Genomic DNA, 15,914 nt, shown 5'->3' on the forward strand with positions numbered 1-15,914 from the left:
CGGACACCCAGATCCAGCAGGGCTGAAGGAGCTGCGAGCAGCAAAGCTGCCGAGTGAGACCTACAGTTCATGGGACAGCAGAGACTCAGGACCAGGATGTTCCCTGGTGCCAGAGGGAAGAGAGTGGCTGCACAACCCTCGTGCCAAGCAGGCCCCAAAGGGAGACGGGGGCATGGGCCAGAAGGGGCTGCAGAGCAGAGCAGGGCTCACAGCAGTGCTGTCCCCATTCCCATCCCCAGTGACAGTGCTCCCAGACAGCTTAGCTGTGCCCAAAGGAGATGTTGGCAGAATAATAATTTCTCAGGCCACACCACGTATGAAACGTTGCAAGGAGAGAATAGGACGGGATACAGGTGCCAAGGGACAGTGAAGCTCAGGGGCTCCCCAAACAGAGCAGGTAAGGCTGCGGGACTGGGACAGCCATGTGCATCACCCTGCTGCAAAACCCAGGGAGGGTGCAGGGACACATCCTGCCCTGTCCCCATCGCCACCTCCATGGCAGGAACGTCTCTGGCAGCAGAAACCGGCGCACCCAAGGTGCCATGCCAGAGGAGCTACCCCAAAAATGCCCCAACAAAGCAGCAGCTCCTCTTGGCTGCAGGCAGCGTGTCCCATAAGAGAGCTGGTGCTCTGCATACCCATTACCCAGATGCCATCCATACCCTCCACAGTAAGGCACAGGGATGAAGCCTAGACATGCCTCAGCCACAGCCCAGCCAGATCCCAGGCAGCTCAGGGACATCCTCCATTACAAAGGGGTTGAAAGCACCTCCTGGGCACAGTGCCCTCTTTCCCTCCCTCTGCTCAGCCACTAATTGCTCCCCTGATTACTCCTATCCGCGCATCCTCCCATCCCAGCTGCCTTCCCAGGACCTGGCTGCCCAAGTGGATATGATCTGCAGCCCCTTCATCTTACAGCATCTCCAGCACCAGCCAGGAGGCAGAGGGGATGGGGGCAAACAAACCCCAAATTGCACTCATGCAAAGTCTGTTGGCAGCCCTTGTGTGAGCCGGGACTGTCTGTGGCACAGCCAAGGAAGGCAGCCAAAGGAGACAAAGCAGCAGCACTGTGCAGCTCTCTGCTCTCCCATCCTCGCCAGGCACAACCAACGGGTCGTGCATCCCTCGCTCTGGCATGTTTTGGATCCTCTTGTCTGGCCATATCCAGCCCTGTCCTCAGCATCCACCTGCCAATCAAGGGAGCTCAGCACCGACAGCAGCCCCTTCCCTCCGCAACTCTGGCACAGCCCCACAGGGAGAACGAAGGGGCCAGGGGCTCCAGGCTTTTTTAGCCACGCTCCCCCCATAGCTGCCAATTCCTGCAGCAGTGGGGAAAGCTTTCCCCTGCATGGTGCCATACCCCACATCCATCGCTCCTTGCCCCCAGCTCCCATTTGTTTCCCCAGCCCCAGTCACCTGCAGCTTTTCCCCATCATCTTTCAAAGCCCAGTCCTTTGCATCCCAGTGCGCCCAGACTCCAATACCCCAGATAGTCCCAGTCCCACAGCACCCCACACATCACTGCACCCCAATGCCTCCAGACCCAGATATCCCCCACCCTAATGCTTCCAGGCACCCTAACTTTCTAGCATCCTGCATCCCACATCCCAATGTCCCCAGATATTTCCACCCCAACATCCCTGATACCCCTGCTCCCCAGTGCCCCCCCGAGCACCCCAACATGCCCAAACACCCCCAGATCCCAACCCCCAGACACCCTCACTTCTCCAGCTCCCTAAACCATAAAGCTGCCGGACACCCTAGACACCCTCTCACACCCTAATGACCCCCAAATGCCCCAAAACACACTAATCCTTCCAAACCTCCCCCAACCACCCTGCAGCCCCCGGGACAGGTGAGGAGCACCTCCACCACAACAGCCCCATCCCATTGCAACCCCATCCCCGTCCCTGTCCCTGTCCCACCTCCCCTGGCCAGGTCGATGATGCCCAGGGCATGGAGTAGCTTGAGGCTGGAGCAGAGCAGCAGGATGATGCCCACCATCTGCAGCCCCTGCGGGTCCCAGGGTGCCCCAGCAACCGACATCCCCCAGACGTGCAGCCCCAGCAGGCAGCTGGTCTGGCAGCAACAGACCCAGCAAGGGAGGAGAGGGGAGGGCAGGGGAGGAGAGACCTGCCTTGGCCCTCCCTCTTCCCGCCCCGGCACCCTCTGGGGTCCCTCAGGGCACCCAGGCTGCAGGGGAGGAAGGAGCCCACGCAACTGCCGAAGTGACTTAGGTGTCAACTCTCACCCCAGGGCAGCCCTGCACCTACACAACCTGGCACAGGCACTCCACAGCGCTGGAAACCGTGGAGGGGTGCAGAGCTGGTACCGATGGGTGAACGGAAGAGGCTCAGCTGCCCCCGACTCCCACCCCAACAGCAGTGCATGGTGGCACTGAACCTGGAGCCAAGCCACACGCAGGGACCCTCGAGCTCATTGCTCACTGCCCCCAGGACACTGCTGCCACCCAGCCCAGGGACCAGCCCTGCCCAGGCCAGCCCCTCTGCCCCATCCCAAACCACCAAACCTGTTCCTCAGCAGTGCCCCACCTTGCACGCACTCGCGGCACAGCTCAAGGAGCTCCCGGCCTCAGAGCTCAGCTTCGTCTGCCGATCACCTCCACTGACACCTGCCACCCTCACCTCTTCCCTCTTCACCTCCTGGGGGAATATCCGCACCTCTCCGCTCCAGCAAGTAAGTCACAGCCCCATGCAAGATCTGTGGCACAGGGAGGAGCCACAGCTGGGGGCTGCCAGCCCTGGGTATCTCGCTTGCTGCTGGAGGGAAATGTGCCCCACTTCACTCCGGGGTGCTGTCTAGAGGGAGGAGAGCACGGCGGGGTGACCAGCCCGGGCGGGGACTCCCTGCAGCCCACTCAAAGCCCTGCCTTGTGGGCAGCAGGGCAGAGACCCCAGCCTGGCAGCAGTGGTTGTTAGAAAGTCTCTTTGAGCCGGTTTTCTACGCATCTCTCACCTAAAAGCTGCTTCTGATCTGGCCACCCCCTGCTCCAGTGGCACAGCAAGCCCCAGGGCAGGCACCTATGGGGAATGAGACATTTCCCTGCGTCCCTGGGAGGGGACGCTGCAGCCAGGCACGGACGGCGCGTGAGACCTCCTGCTGCCTGCACTCCGGGGACCACAACCCCGCAGAGCCCTGGCCAGGGCACCGCTATTCCCACCTGTGCCCAGTCCTGGGATCTAATCCTGCCCCTCACAGGGGAGAGGTAAAGGAGACCCCGGTGAGCTCTCACAGCACCGTGCAGCCCAACACAGCTCTGCGCTAGAGAGCCCCAGGCCGGCTCCAAACCGACCTCTCCCATTGAACTCTGAGGTTTCATCCTCCACCAGCAGAGCAGGGCTGCAAAGAAGGGCTGTCCCAACAAGCTCCCTTGCTCTCTAGCTTTATTGCTTTTTCTCTAGCCTGCAATTTTCTCACCTCCCCGTGGCTGAGTGTTCTCCCTGCCTCTCCGTCCGCTGGCTCAGAGCCCATCTCTGGGGCAGGATGCAGCAGAGTGGGGTCCCTTCTCCATGTCCAGCTGCGTCCCCTTGCTCCCCTCTCCTGGCACATCAGCAACAAAAGGAGCAAGCCAGGCCAGAGGGAATTGGGAGGGAAGCAATGTGAAAAGTGATTAACGTGAGGCCGGAGGGAGAAGAGATTCAACAAGCTAATTACGTCTGGCTGGGCTGAGCGGGACGTGACACCACGCAGCGGCAGAGTCGGCAGGGTGTGTGCCGCGGGCACTGCGGTCCTTGAGGAGCTCGGTGCTGGCAGACCTGCCCTGCCCTGGCCCCAGCTGCGAGGGTCACAGCCAAGGCGACCCAGGGTCAAGTCCCCTTCTCCCCCAGCTTCACCCTCTCCAGGCAGGACAAGACAGCGCAGCCCATCCTGTGTCCATGGCAATGACTGGGTCTGATGTCCCTCGGTGCAGAGCATGTGGAAAATGCTCCACAGAGGAGAGAGTAGAGTCCCCGGGAGACCTTCTTCTCCAAGACCCCAGTGCTGGCAGGATGCGGCCCAGCTACAGCATGCCTCAGAGTGTAAAGCTATGCGGGGATCCAAACTCAGAGCCCGGCCATGGCTACCATACATCTCTGCCCCTTCCCCTCCCGCTTTGCAAGCCCTCACCATGAGTGAGCAACTCCCTCCTGATTCAGGCACCAGACCCTGCCCAGCCCAACAGCCAGCTGAAAAGCCTGCCAGCCCTTGGAAAAGGAAAGGCAAGGGTTAAACCCACTGCGCATGGGAAATCTCTGGTGCATCCCAGCCCAGAGAACCCCAAACTTCAACCTGGAGCACCTGCAGCTGTCCCAGGCTGGATTTCCATGCTCCAAGACCTATCCCACTCACAGCCAGCTCACCTTGATCTCTTGGGTCTGTCAGACCCACCAGGCTGGATGGTGCCCTGAGCCTGGGGACCCCCGGCACCATGCCCCAAAGGGCCAGTCTCTCCTGCAGCCAAGATGCCGTGCTCCTGCCAAAGGGGTTCCTGGAAAGCAGGAGGAAAGCCAGGCTTGGCACGGGGCTTCGCCCTTACCAGTGCTGTGGGGATGCTCGTTCTCTCCCCTCTCCAGAGGGACCCTTGCCCTGAGCCCAGCACCGGGAGGTGGCCATGCTGCTTGCTGCCACCGCCGTCCTGCCTGGCATCCTTTGGGGCACCAGTGGCAACCATGCAGGCTGCTGCTCCCTCCCGTTTCTCCCCAGACTCTGGAGGCGTTTGGCACCCTCCCCAGCCCCACTTCCCCCTCCACATCCTCAGCTCTGAGGCGACAGCAGCAGCCTCCCAGGGAAGGCAGGGGCCAGTGCGCCCCATGTCAGGGGATGTCCAAGACACCCCCAATCCCGCCTGCCCCATGCACAGGCCCTGACCCGGCCAAGGCAGGGACAGCCCTGCCAGCCCCAGGCAGGCACCAGTTATCCTGCCGATAACAATCTGCAGCTTCATCTAATATTCATCTGAGGCCGGGCTACGCGGGCAGCTCTCCCGACTTTTACCTCCCGCCCACCCCTCCTCCCAGCCAGGACCGATTGCTCTGCGCTGAATTATTGATGCTGCACTTCAGAGCCAAAATCGATAGTGTTTCTCTTCGCCTGCCCCCTCCCAAGCGCTTGGCTGAAGCGGGCTCTTGGCAAGGGGGCTGGGAGCCCCCCGGGCAGCTCAGCAGTGCATGGACAGCTCTGCGAGGAGATGTTCGGGGCTGGGGACAGGCGTGGTGGCACAGGGCAGCAGTGGGGTGACATGGCCCATCAGTGATTAACTAGCTGGTAAACAACACTGGCTCCAGCATCCATCGCCCCTGAAGTTCCTGGAGCATAGCACGCCCACAGGAGATGCTCCACTGCTGCTGCCAGACAGCGGCTCTAACCATGCCACCAAGGCTGCGGTGGCGTCCAAGGTGCAACAGTGCAAAGGGGACAGGGCAAGGGGGTGCAGACAACCAGTGCTCCTGTCCTTGCTCAGAGGAGGGCCAGCTCCAAATGGAGGACAGCTTGTTTGGGGCCTCGTCCAGCTGTTTGAGAACTCACCAAGCCTTCAGTTCCCCCACATCTTCCTCCTTCCCTCCACGGTCCCCCCAGGGGCAGATGGGGTCTCGCTGCCAGATGCTCCCACTGAACCCTTCCCCAGAGCTGGGGCATTTTTCTGGTCTCCTCTGGAGATGTTCCATCCCCAGCCCATCACTGTGGAGGCACGACACCTCCCAGCACAACCCATCCCCAGGACACTACCAGCACAGCCTGGGCAGAGAGACAGCCGCAGGCAGGGGACCGGCAGGGATGGGCCAGAGAGAACACAGGCACGGGGCAGAAGCCGGGGCAGGGGAAGCATGGCAGGCTGTATTGATGGCTCCAGAGCGGGTGGCGGGGCCCCGTGTCCATTAGCAGACCCGAGCCATTAGTGTACGGTTTCAGGCTCTTTGCGGTCCCTGGGCTGTCACTGCCGGCCCAGGCATGGCTGGTAAACAACCCCCAGAGGGGACTCAGCATTTCCCAGCTCCAGACACTGCCTGGGACCTTCCCCAGAGAGCAAAATCTCCTACCTGCTGCCTCCCAAGCCAAGGGGGGGTGACCCACACAGCAGCACCTCACCCCCATCCCAACACACAGCTGCTCACCCACAGGACTCCCCATATGGTGCCCAGGGCTCAGTACAGCTCAACCTCAGCTGATTTCTGCCCCTCAAACAACACGTTTCCCTCTCTTCTGGGCACCTTTCGGCAATGGGAGCAATTGCTGCCAATCTGGGGCACCTGGGTCCCTCTCCCACCACCACAGCTGGGGCGAATCTCCAGGCAGGCCAAAGGGACCCACAGCACCACAATGTGGGGATGGGGGGGGGGACAGGGCAGGCTGTGCCTCCCCATGCTTCGCAGTGACAACACGTCCTCCTGGGGACAAGAGAGGACTGGTGGTAAGGCTTGTCCTTCAAGGGAGACAGGCACACCACCACCCATCCCAGTCCCCTCTGGAGGGGTGCTGGCTGACGGGGACAAGGCTGGACAAAGGACACCCCATCTCCAAACTTTTGCCCTGGCCCAGGCCAGAGCAAAGCTATTTGCAGGGAGACAAGGAGTGTGCCCCAGGGGACGGAGGAGCAGGGCTCAGGCAAGGAGCAGCCACAGGCCAAGGGGTGGCCTCCGTCTCGTCCTGTGCCCCCCAGCAGGGTTGCTGTCAGGTGCCGGGGGGCTCTCTGCCTCCCCCCTCTCCACCACGGCTGGAAGCCAGCATGCTGCAGAGCAGCTGCAATCAATGCCACCAACTTTGGTCCAAAGCTTCGAGCAGCTGCATGGGGAAGCAAATGCACAGGGAGGCACCCCCAAATGACCAGCAGAACTGGGGAGGGGGGTCCAGTCTGGGCACAGTCAGCCTGCCCTCCCTGCCAGGGCTCACAGGCAGGACACCTGGGAGTTAACTCAGCCCCTGCCTCAGTTTCCCTCCTTGCATGATCCGCCTAGGAGTGCTGCTGCTGGAGCACAGGACAAAGCAAGTAGTTAAGCAGTAATGAAAGCTTTCCTGCCCTGCAAGCAGGTTTGCAGGTCCAGAGGGAGAGAGCCCCCCGTCTGCCCCCTCCCTCCTCACCCCCAAGCAAGGCCAAGCCGAGGATGCAGCCCAGGGGAGCTGCCGAGGGGCACATCGGCACCCTGTGTGGAGGGGAGCTGGCATTCACCGCCGCACCCAGCCTGTGCAAGAGTCAGCACTGCAGAACCAACACGGAGTATCCCAGGGCACCAGTGGACCAGGCAAACTGCCTGTCACCTCCTCACCCTGTGCGTGCCCTGATGCCCAGGGCTGGGCAAGCTGCAGCATCCTTCAGGTGGGTGTCTGCAGGCATGAGCAGGGGCTGGCAGGGCTGGGAGACCGTTCACACAACCATCATGCCTGGGACTCCAGGGAGCAACGGGCCAAGCAGTCCTGACCACCCTCCCACCATGCACAGAGTCCCCCAAGCAGATCAGGGTTCCGCCGAGCATGCCCCACACACACTGCTCAGCACCTTACATAGTCTGTCCCCAGCCAGGCAGCACCCCTTGTGTCCCCCCACCCTGCCCAAGGGCCACAAGGGGCCCTGGGGAGAGCCAGGAGCAGGGAGGGCAGCAGGCACCCATCCTGCCCAGGCCTGGCTGCTCTGCAGGCTGGTGCTGAGTCTGACACCTCATGTTCATGGTGAGGTGACCACGGCCCCTGGGGACACCTTGCTTCTGTAGAGGTGCTGGAAAACACCCTGGTGTCCACTTGCACGCTCACACACAGTCCCAGCCCACAGCACCCCAGCACACATCAAAGTCACCACCATGCAGCAGACACCCTGCCAGCCCTGTCCCCTCCCCACGTCTCCAGCCACTGGAACCTTGCACGGAGCAGGCAGGACACCCCAATCCTTGCACCAGGAACCCTCTGCTCACCCCTATGAACAGCAGACGGATACTATGTCCCAGGACTCTCCCGTGGATGCAGCAGCCTCAGAGCATCCTTGGGGGCAGCTCTGGACACCCACCGCCTGCCCCCCATGTCCCTGGAGGAGCCAGCACCGCCCGCACCCGTTACCTTCCAAGGACACGGGCTCGAAGAGGCCAAATTGCTCCAGCACCTTGACGAAGAGGACCAAGACCACCAGCACCGCAATCATCTCAAGGCCTTCCAGGTTCATGGTGGGGGTGTCTCATGGCCCCACGCTCCCACACCCCCTCCCCACTGCAGTCCTGGAGCCCCCTCACCCCAGCGCCGCAGCCGCCGGACCACGCATCCCCAGGGACCCCCGCCTCTGTCCCTGAGGGGGGATCGGCTGTCACCCCTCTACTCAGGGGCACCCGCCATCAGCCGTGGGCGAGCAAGGGGTCAGCACGGGGCTGTGGCGGGCGGCTCGAGGAGCCACGGCCAAGAGCCCAGGCAGAGCACGGCTGTGCCTGTGAGTAAGAGTGGAGAGAGGCCAAGTGGAGGGAGGCGTGGGGGGGGGTGGCAGGGATGGGGGGGCCGGGGGAGGAAGGAGGCATGCCCTCCCATTCCAATGACACCACCTCCATCGATTTGCTTAATGCAGTTGCTAAGGAAACGGGCCACAGATATTAAAAGGCACTCGGTTCCCGGGGGGGACATGGGGAGGGACAGGACGCTGGGCACTGGCTAAACATCCAGGATAGGGATGACTCAGACTTGTCCTCTGTGCCCCACACGAGTGCCTCCCCCACAGGGACCACCATGGCTGAGCACCCCACGGTTCCCACAACCCTCTCTCTCCTGGGGAGTGTCTGGGGCAACAGGTCCAGCTGCCCCATTTCTGAGCAGGTGGATGGGTCCAGCCGTCTCACTGGGAGAGCCAAGGGGAGACGGGGAGCAGGGTGGGGGAACGGGCCAGGAGCGGGTGCTGCGATGCACAATGCCGGAGATGCTGCCAGACCCACAGGCAGGACAGCAACAGGCAAGAGAGGAGGGGACACGGGCTGGGGACCCAGCAGGACCAAGAGACCCAGCCAAGGTCACACAGCAGCTGGAGTTAGTGGGCGAACCCAGGCATCCGCGTGCCTCGAGCACACATCCACGCACAGCCAATGGGGCTATATTTAGCTCCTACGCTTTTTTTTTTAACAGTGTCCCAGCCCTTGCCAGGCTGCTCGATCACAGGCCACAGGGACCACCAGGGAGCCAGAGGCCCGCCGGTCCCTGCCCCATCACTGGGGCTCAGCACCCCTTGGGGTGCACAGCTTCCCCCAGGGATGCTGCTGGGACTGCCCATCCCTGGGTGGATGAGTCCCACATGGGGCATGAAGCAAACAAGACTTGTCCCAGCTCCAGCACCAGTGTGGCAGGCAGAGAGCAGGGCTGCCCCCATGCCTCCGCTGCTGCCCACCCCGCCTTTTCCCTGCCAGGAGCAAGGCCAGCTGCCCCAGGTACAGGTGGGGTGGCCATGCCCAGACCCCCTGGCCAGCTCTAGGGTCCCCCTGACCCCACAAAGGGCCCTGCAGACAGGACCATGGCAGAAAGCCCCTTTTCCTCCCTGTTGTCTTTGTGCCGGGGGGGCGGAATATGTCACCAGGGGAAGAAACGTCACCCTGGGACACCCCCGTGGGGGGAAGGGGATGGCGGAGATGCTGGCTGATGCTGGCAAGCACTCCCAGCAGGGCTGCCCCACACCAACCCCCCAGGCCCAGAACCCCCACCCAGGCCCCCATTTCCAGCCCAGGAGGCTGCAGGTTTGTCCCCTGTCAGGGAGTGGAGAGGGCTGGTGGCTCGGTCCCAGGTCATGGCATGGCTGGGCTATCTAGCGGCTCCGTGCCACCAGGCTTGGCGTCTCCTGCCCGCCTGGGGCGTGCTCCCAAGGCTCTGACGCCAGCAAAAGATGCCAGCGATGCATCAGAGGCAGTTTGGTGAGAGCGATGAAAGTCCTCCCTGGGGAAACATCCCTCAGGCTGGAAGTTTTCAGACCTGACATTTCCTTTTCTTGGAAAGAGGTGAGTTTCCAGGCACTGAGCCTGTATTTCACCCGGCTGGCTACCGACTGTGCCCCAGTCCCTTCAGAGACGGGGTGACATAGGCCTGTTGCACTCTCAGAGGAAGTTTCCCACTGACACCAGCTGCATTTTTAAAGCCATTTTTCTTGCTGAGCCCTGGTTGCAACCCATTCTCTCCCCGAGCCTCCAGCTGCTCCCAGGGCCGATGCCTGTCCCACATGCCATGGGGCTATTTATGCATCCTAATATTGTCCAGAAACAGCGGTAGAAGAGCCCTTCCAGCCTGAGCCACGACTTATCCCAGCAAAGAGGGTTTGGGGCAGCTCCTCTGCCAAGCAAACCTGCTCAGCCTACATGAGCAGACTGTCGTCGGCCCCTCATGCGTCTCCACTGGTATCGCAAGATACTGGGGCTGAAGGGCACAGCGGCAGGTCAGCCACCGAGCAACAGCTTCCCTGCCTGCCCTCGTGCCTGTCCCGTGCCAGCCGGCCTCCCCAGCAGAGCAGCAATAAATCACCCGCCGGCCGCCATGTCAGGATTACTCATTTCTGTGCTGAGGCCATTAATAAAAGCCCTCCACTGTTCACTGCCAGCATGATGCAGGATCCCACCAGGACCAGCACAGGCACACGGCGCCGGTCCCACATCCCAGTGCCACACACCATGCCAGAGCCCATCTCCCAGCACCCCCAAATTCACCAGGGTTGCTTGCCCAGAGCACATCCCCTCCCACTGAGGGCAACTCCAGATGGGCTGGGGGTGTCAGAGGACCACCCCCTCAGCTCACCCAGGTCCCCAGGGATGCTCCTTCATCTGGAGCTGCCCCCAGGCTGGAGGAGACACATGGAACCACACGTGGAGCTTCGCCCATGGAGCCAGACCCACAGCCGCCTGCAAGGGATGCTTGAAAGGCCATCCAAAACATACGCACCCCACCAGAAGTGGGACAGAGCTTTGCCCCCCACCCCACCAAGGGCCATCACTCCCAGGGGTGGCTCCCCGCCCCTGCAGCCAGCCAGCATTTGGCCATGCCATGGGAAGAGTCACAAGGCCCTGGCTGAGCCGTGCAGGGAGAGGTCACACAGATGGATAGAGAAACGCACACCCTGGGCAGGAGAGGCCCTGCATGTCCCCAGACATGAGGCGCCAGTGCCACCCTTCCTGCCCTGCTCCTTGCCTTGGGGGTCTCACCCACCAAAGCCCCCGGCATGCACATCCCACTGCAGCGGAGCTTGGAGAGACCCTTCACCGGGGAAACTGGAACCCCCACCACATCCTGGAGCTCCCCAACACGCCAGCTGAGGAGCAAAGATATAGGTCATGCCCAAAGGGACCAAGAGCCCCAAAATGCAGGTTGAGCTCTGGCATCGGCACTGAGCACTCCCCACAGAGCGGGAGGCTCCAGGGAGCCTGTCTACATCTCTGTCCCGCAGTGAGGGGCAGTGGTACCCAGACACCGGCAGCACAGCAGAGCTGGATGACCCCGGAGCAGCCCTGGGCACCGCCGCAGCTCGGCTGTGGCCATACACCGGCTTCTGTCGCACACAGTGGAGCAGGACCAGTACCAGGAGGAACAAATAAAGTGACTGAGGAGGAGATCGGGGTGCCCCAGAGAGGCAGAGATGGGGGTCCCCAATCCCCCTCTCCCACACCAAGAGCCCGGCTCGCCTCACCACCTGGCTCGTGGAAGGAGACAGGACGGGCCAGCGTCACCCTGTCCCCCCGTGTCCCCAACCCCATACCTTCAATGCCGCTGATAATTTTGAAGCAGCGAGTGGTGAACCAATAGGAGATGAGGAGGAGGATGGCAATCAGGGAGGCATAGAGCAGGCTGTCGTTGTGCAGGGATGTCCTCTCCATGGCTCCATCCCCTGTGCCCGCTCGCGCCCCCCACCCAGCCCCGCCGCGCTATCTGGGGCAGCCCTGTCCCGGCAGTCCCCCCGCCGGTGGAGCCGGCCACGGCGGGCAGGGAGGCGGGCAGGCAGGTAATTGGGAGCGTTGTGTGAGAGCCAGGCTCCCAAACCAATTACCTTAATTGTGCTCAGGCAGCACATGGCAAACAGTTAAAAATAACCCTCCCGGCCCGGGGGGAGAGTGGCACCATCAGCCAGGAGAAGGAAGCAGGGGGCAAAGAACAGATGAGGCTCGTTACACATGTGGCTGTGTCTCCGTGCCGCGGGGCCAGCAAGGCATTGCCGCAGTCCAGCGGCTGCCCTGAGTTCACTGATGACCCCAGGACGCTCAGGGCTCAGCCCCTCACTGCCAACCTGCAGGAGGAGCTGCAAGTCCTGGAAACAGGGCTCCTCAGGGAATGATGCTGCGGCCCAGGATCCACGAACACCAGGATCTTCACTGACGTGCCTGTGTCCGTCCTTGCTCCAGACACTGGGCCTTGAAGGAAGGTGTCTCTGCAGCCCTGCTGGCCCAGAGAGCTGGGTCTGGCAGAGAGGTGCTGGCATCTCATTCCCTGAACCCCAGCGCAGCACCTCCCCAGGGATGCCTGGGATCAGCATCCGCTTTTCTCAGCCTGGAGTCAGAGTCAACCAGCCCAGTTCCTGGTCTGCAACGCCAGGTGCACTTGGGAAGTGCCACTGTGGGTTTGGTCACACTTGCTCAGAGACCCCAAACCCCGCAGGATTAGCTGCATCCATGCCTGAGACACGTCCGGTCCCCAGACCACGCTTGGCCCCATCGACTGCCCCACGGGACACGTGGCTGGGGAAGATGCTGGACCCAAGTGTTTCACCCTGACACCTCTTTGCCTACAAGACGTCCCATCCCTACCCCTGCAGCTACAGCCAGGGGACGTGGCCACCCAGGCTTAGGGTGAGGAGCCTTTCAGGGCACAGAACCCAGGTGTCTGGGTCCATCCCCCCCTTCCCTTCTCTCTGCCCCCAAGACCAGCTGCTCTAAGCATCCACTGGGGACACATGGCAAAGTGGCCCTGGCATGCACCCACGGCTCGGCGCCGGGGAGGGCAGCAGGCCCTGTAATGCTGCCCCAGGCACAGCTGTGCCAGGATGGGCAGCCCAGACTGGCACCGTGTCCACACCGCCTGTCCCACTTTGGGCTGTGACAATAACAGCTGTGAAGCATCCCCTGCCCAGCCACCCCTGCCCTGGCTCTCCAGTGCTGCCGGCAGCGCAGCCCTGCCACCCAGCTAAAATTAACCATCCCGCCAGCCACCCACTGTGTATAAATAGAAGTGCCCGGGAGCAGGGTTTCTTGTCCGGAAAGCAGCTCCGTGCACACAGCATGCCGCAGGCACGCACGGGGCAACACCCAGAGCTGTCGGGTAGCCAGGTGGCTGGTCCCTGTCCCCACTCTCCCAGCACCACCAGAAGCTGGGCACAGGTGACTGTCCCCCACTGCGGGACAGGAGCAGCTGGGGAGGGAGCGGGGCAGTCACCCATCACCAAGGGACCTGCGTCTTCGGGAGGGGACCACGCACATTGACCACAGCCAGGCTCTGCCCGGCTTGGGAGCCACCCGTGTGGCTACCCCTAGGGTGCTCCTAGCCCAGTGCTGCAGGGTGCTAGGGCACTACCCCCCCAAAATGTGCCCTGGGACCAGCTGGGCCACAGCAGAGGCAACGGTCCCCGGGCACAGCTGGGCAGCAGTTGCCCAGGTCCCTTGGGTGCTGCCGACCACCCTGGGGGGGCAGCCTGATGGATAGGAGCCTTTCCTTTTTTTTTGGTTCTCGGGGCCATCATCCATTAGGGAGAGTTAAATTTAGGTTACAGCTGATCCCTTATTACCTCGCTGCTAATCAGAGCGCGAGCAGATTATTAATAAGCACATTAAAATATTGGCGAAATGCTATTTTTGGGAGGTGAAGTCACAGTTTTAATCTGGTTAATTGATTGAGTCATTTCTCTTTCCCCCCATCAGCGACCCGTCCTTGGCTAGCTCCCCAGGGCACCCAGCCGGGAGGGCACACCACCCCGGGGCCCGTCTGGCTGGGCACCCAGTGCCTTCTGTGGTGAGCTCTGCAGGGCCTCCTTCACCTACGCAGGGAGGGCAAAGGGGCTCATTGCCCCTCAAAAAGGGCCAATGGGGAGGATAGTGGCTGAAGGGGGGACAGCATCCTGGTGACCCATGTGCCACATGGACCGGAGCAGCGGCTGGGGAGGAGGAGATGCTGCAGAGTGGGGAAGGCTGTGCAAGCCTCACATCCCACTCTCAACCCCGAGCTCTGAGCCTTAGCGGGGGGAACAGAGCTGCCCGGCTCTGGGTTTCATGCCACTTCAGCTTGTCCCAGAGCTTGGGAGGACACCGAGAAGAGGGTGAGCAGTGGTAGCTGATGCCTCACTGCCAGCCATGCCCTCTGTGCCCATCCCAGCCCTGTGCACCATGGCCACCCTGCACACCCTGGCAGGGCTGCAAGGACAGCACGGGGCCGAGCCCTTGGGGCTGCTCAGCACCACACATGGCCAGCCCAGAGACCCAGTCCTGGGGGGACACCCACTACAGACCCAGCCCCATAGCACCCAGCTGGAAAGCCAGGACACTGGGACAAGGACCTGCAGGACATCCTTGCAGGTGGTGGGGACAGGAGCACCCCGAAGTCCCCTTCCCACTCTGCTCCATCAGCTGCAGCTCTGCCCCTCGGACCCAGGGCTGGACTCAGCTGACTCATCTTCTGCTCCCTCCACTCCAGGTTAGTTGGCCGGTGCCCAATGGAGCCCACTAGCAGGGACGGACCCCGCGCTGCCTGCAGGCACACCCAGCCTCTGGAGCCTGGCACACTGCTTGGTCAGGCCCACACTTATCCTGGCACCTCTTCCCCTACTGACATATTGTGGGCTTCTGCAGAGCCCTGAAGAGCCCATGGGGCCGGGAATTGATGGGAAATGCCCACAGGGAGTGTTTCCCACGGCCAGGAGACCCTCCATCACAGGGCTCGGGTCCCCACGGGCAGGGAGGTGGCATGGCAGCTGGGCATTGCTCACAGGGCAGATACTGCTCCATGTCCCAGCCCCCAGCGCTGTGCCAAGAGCATCGCCAGGGTGCCCCCACCATCCTTTGGCCCCAGGGACGGGCACGGGCTGGGGAAACCCAGGGGCTCCCCCGGGTGAGGAGGGGACAGAGCCTGGGAGGGTTTTTCCAGGCAGGCTAGGTCCCGGCAAAGGCGGCACAAGTCCCAGCCCCGCTCCAAGATGTGATGCTGCCACGTTGGCCCAACAAGGCCTTCCCCATGCTCCCGGCACGGTGCATCTCTCCCCAGCACCGTTGTGGCCCAGGGTGGCAGCCCAGGGGTCCTCCACAGCTAGGCCAGGCCACAGGGAGGGCAAGCTGCCCCAAGCACAGGGATGGGGGCAGGAGCCAGGCACCCAGGATCCCAGCAAACACAGGCACACAACAACCTCCCCGAGACGTGCCCATTGGGGTCAGGAGGTAGCTCTGGGCTCACACCCAGGAGAGGGGCTCCTGGCCAGCTGTCTGGGCTGTGCAAGGGCTGGCAGGGGGATGCGGGTCCCGCCATGGCTGTGACAGCAAATTGGGAGCACACGGCACGTAGCTCTGTCCCCAGGACCAGGCAGCATCCCAGGATACGGGCACAGGCGGATGCAGGCACCAGGGTGTGTCCCTGCCCCAGCCCGCGAGCAAACCCAGGGCTTCTCTGGCCGGATGGATGGAGGGCGCAGCCCCGGCCCCAGAGGAGGCAGATGCCTGGCACGGCAGGGAAGGGTCAGACCAGCTGTGATTTATTGGCACAGCAGTTTTTCATGCTCCACTCTGCACCAGTCCCCTCCCGAAACAAAACATTCCCGTCACCCCAGGTCCACAGGGGACCTTCAGGAGCTCTTGTTGCCTCCCGTAAGCATCTCCGGCTTTGCCCCACATGGAGTCAGTGCAATCTCTCCACCTGGGGCTGAATCACTCAGCACCGCTCAGCACCTAAACGGCATTTCCCCCCCTCCCCAAATAACCCCACAGAGCCCACCAGAGACCCCTTCCCGCAGAAGA

The 15,914-nt window shown here is 62.3% G+C and overlaps 1 protein-coding gene across 6 annotated transcripts in view; it reads right to left on the minus strand.

The window, feature by feature from the left end:
- KCNIP2 (potassium voltage-gated channel interacting protein 2) overlaps window positions 1–15,914 on the minus strand; it is a 47,626-nt gene that overhangs the window by 10,000 nt on the left and 21,712 nt on the right. Inside the window, exon 1 of one of the 6 annotated variants that reach the window (XM_030029974.2) lies at window positions 11,687–12,201. The exons of 2 other annotated variants lie outside the window; for them this stretch is intronic. In XM_030029974.2, the coding sequence (XP_029885834.1) occupies window positions 11,687–11,804 (118 nt within the window). In that variant the 5' untranslated portion in view covers window positions 11,805–12,201. Of the gene's footprint in view, window positions 1–1,925; window positions 6,863–8,043; window positions 8,189–11,686; window positions 12,202–15,914 lie in introns of those variants that run through there. 3 more of the 6 variants (XM_041127499.1, XM_030029976.2, XM_030029979.2) reach the window with 3 other exon arrangements.

Source organism: Aquila chrysaetos, chromosome 11 (assembly GCF_900496995.4).
Source record: "Aquila chrysaetos chrysaetos chromosome 11, bAquChr1.4, whole genome shotgun sequence".
Taxonomy (NCBI): Eukaryota; Metazoa; Chordata; class Aves; order Accipitriformes; family Accipitridae; genus Aquila; species Aquila chrysaetos.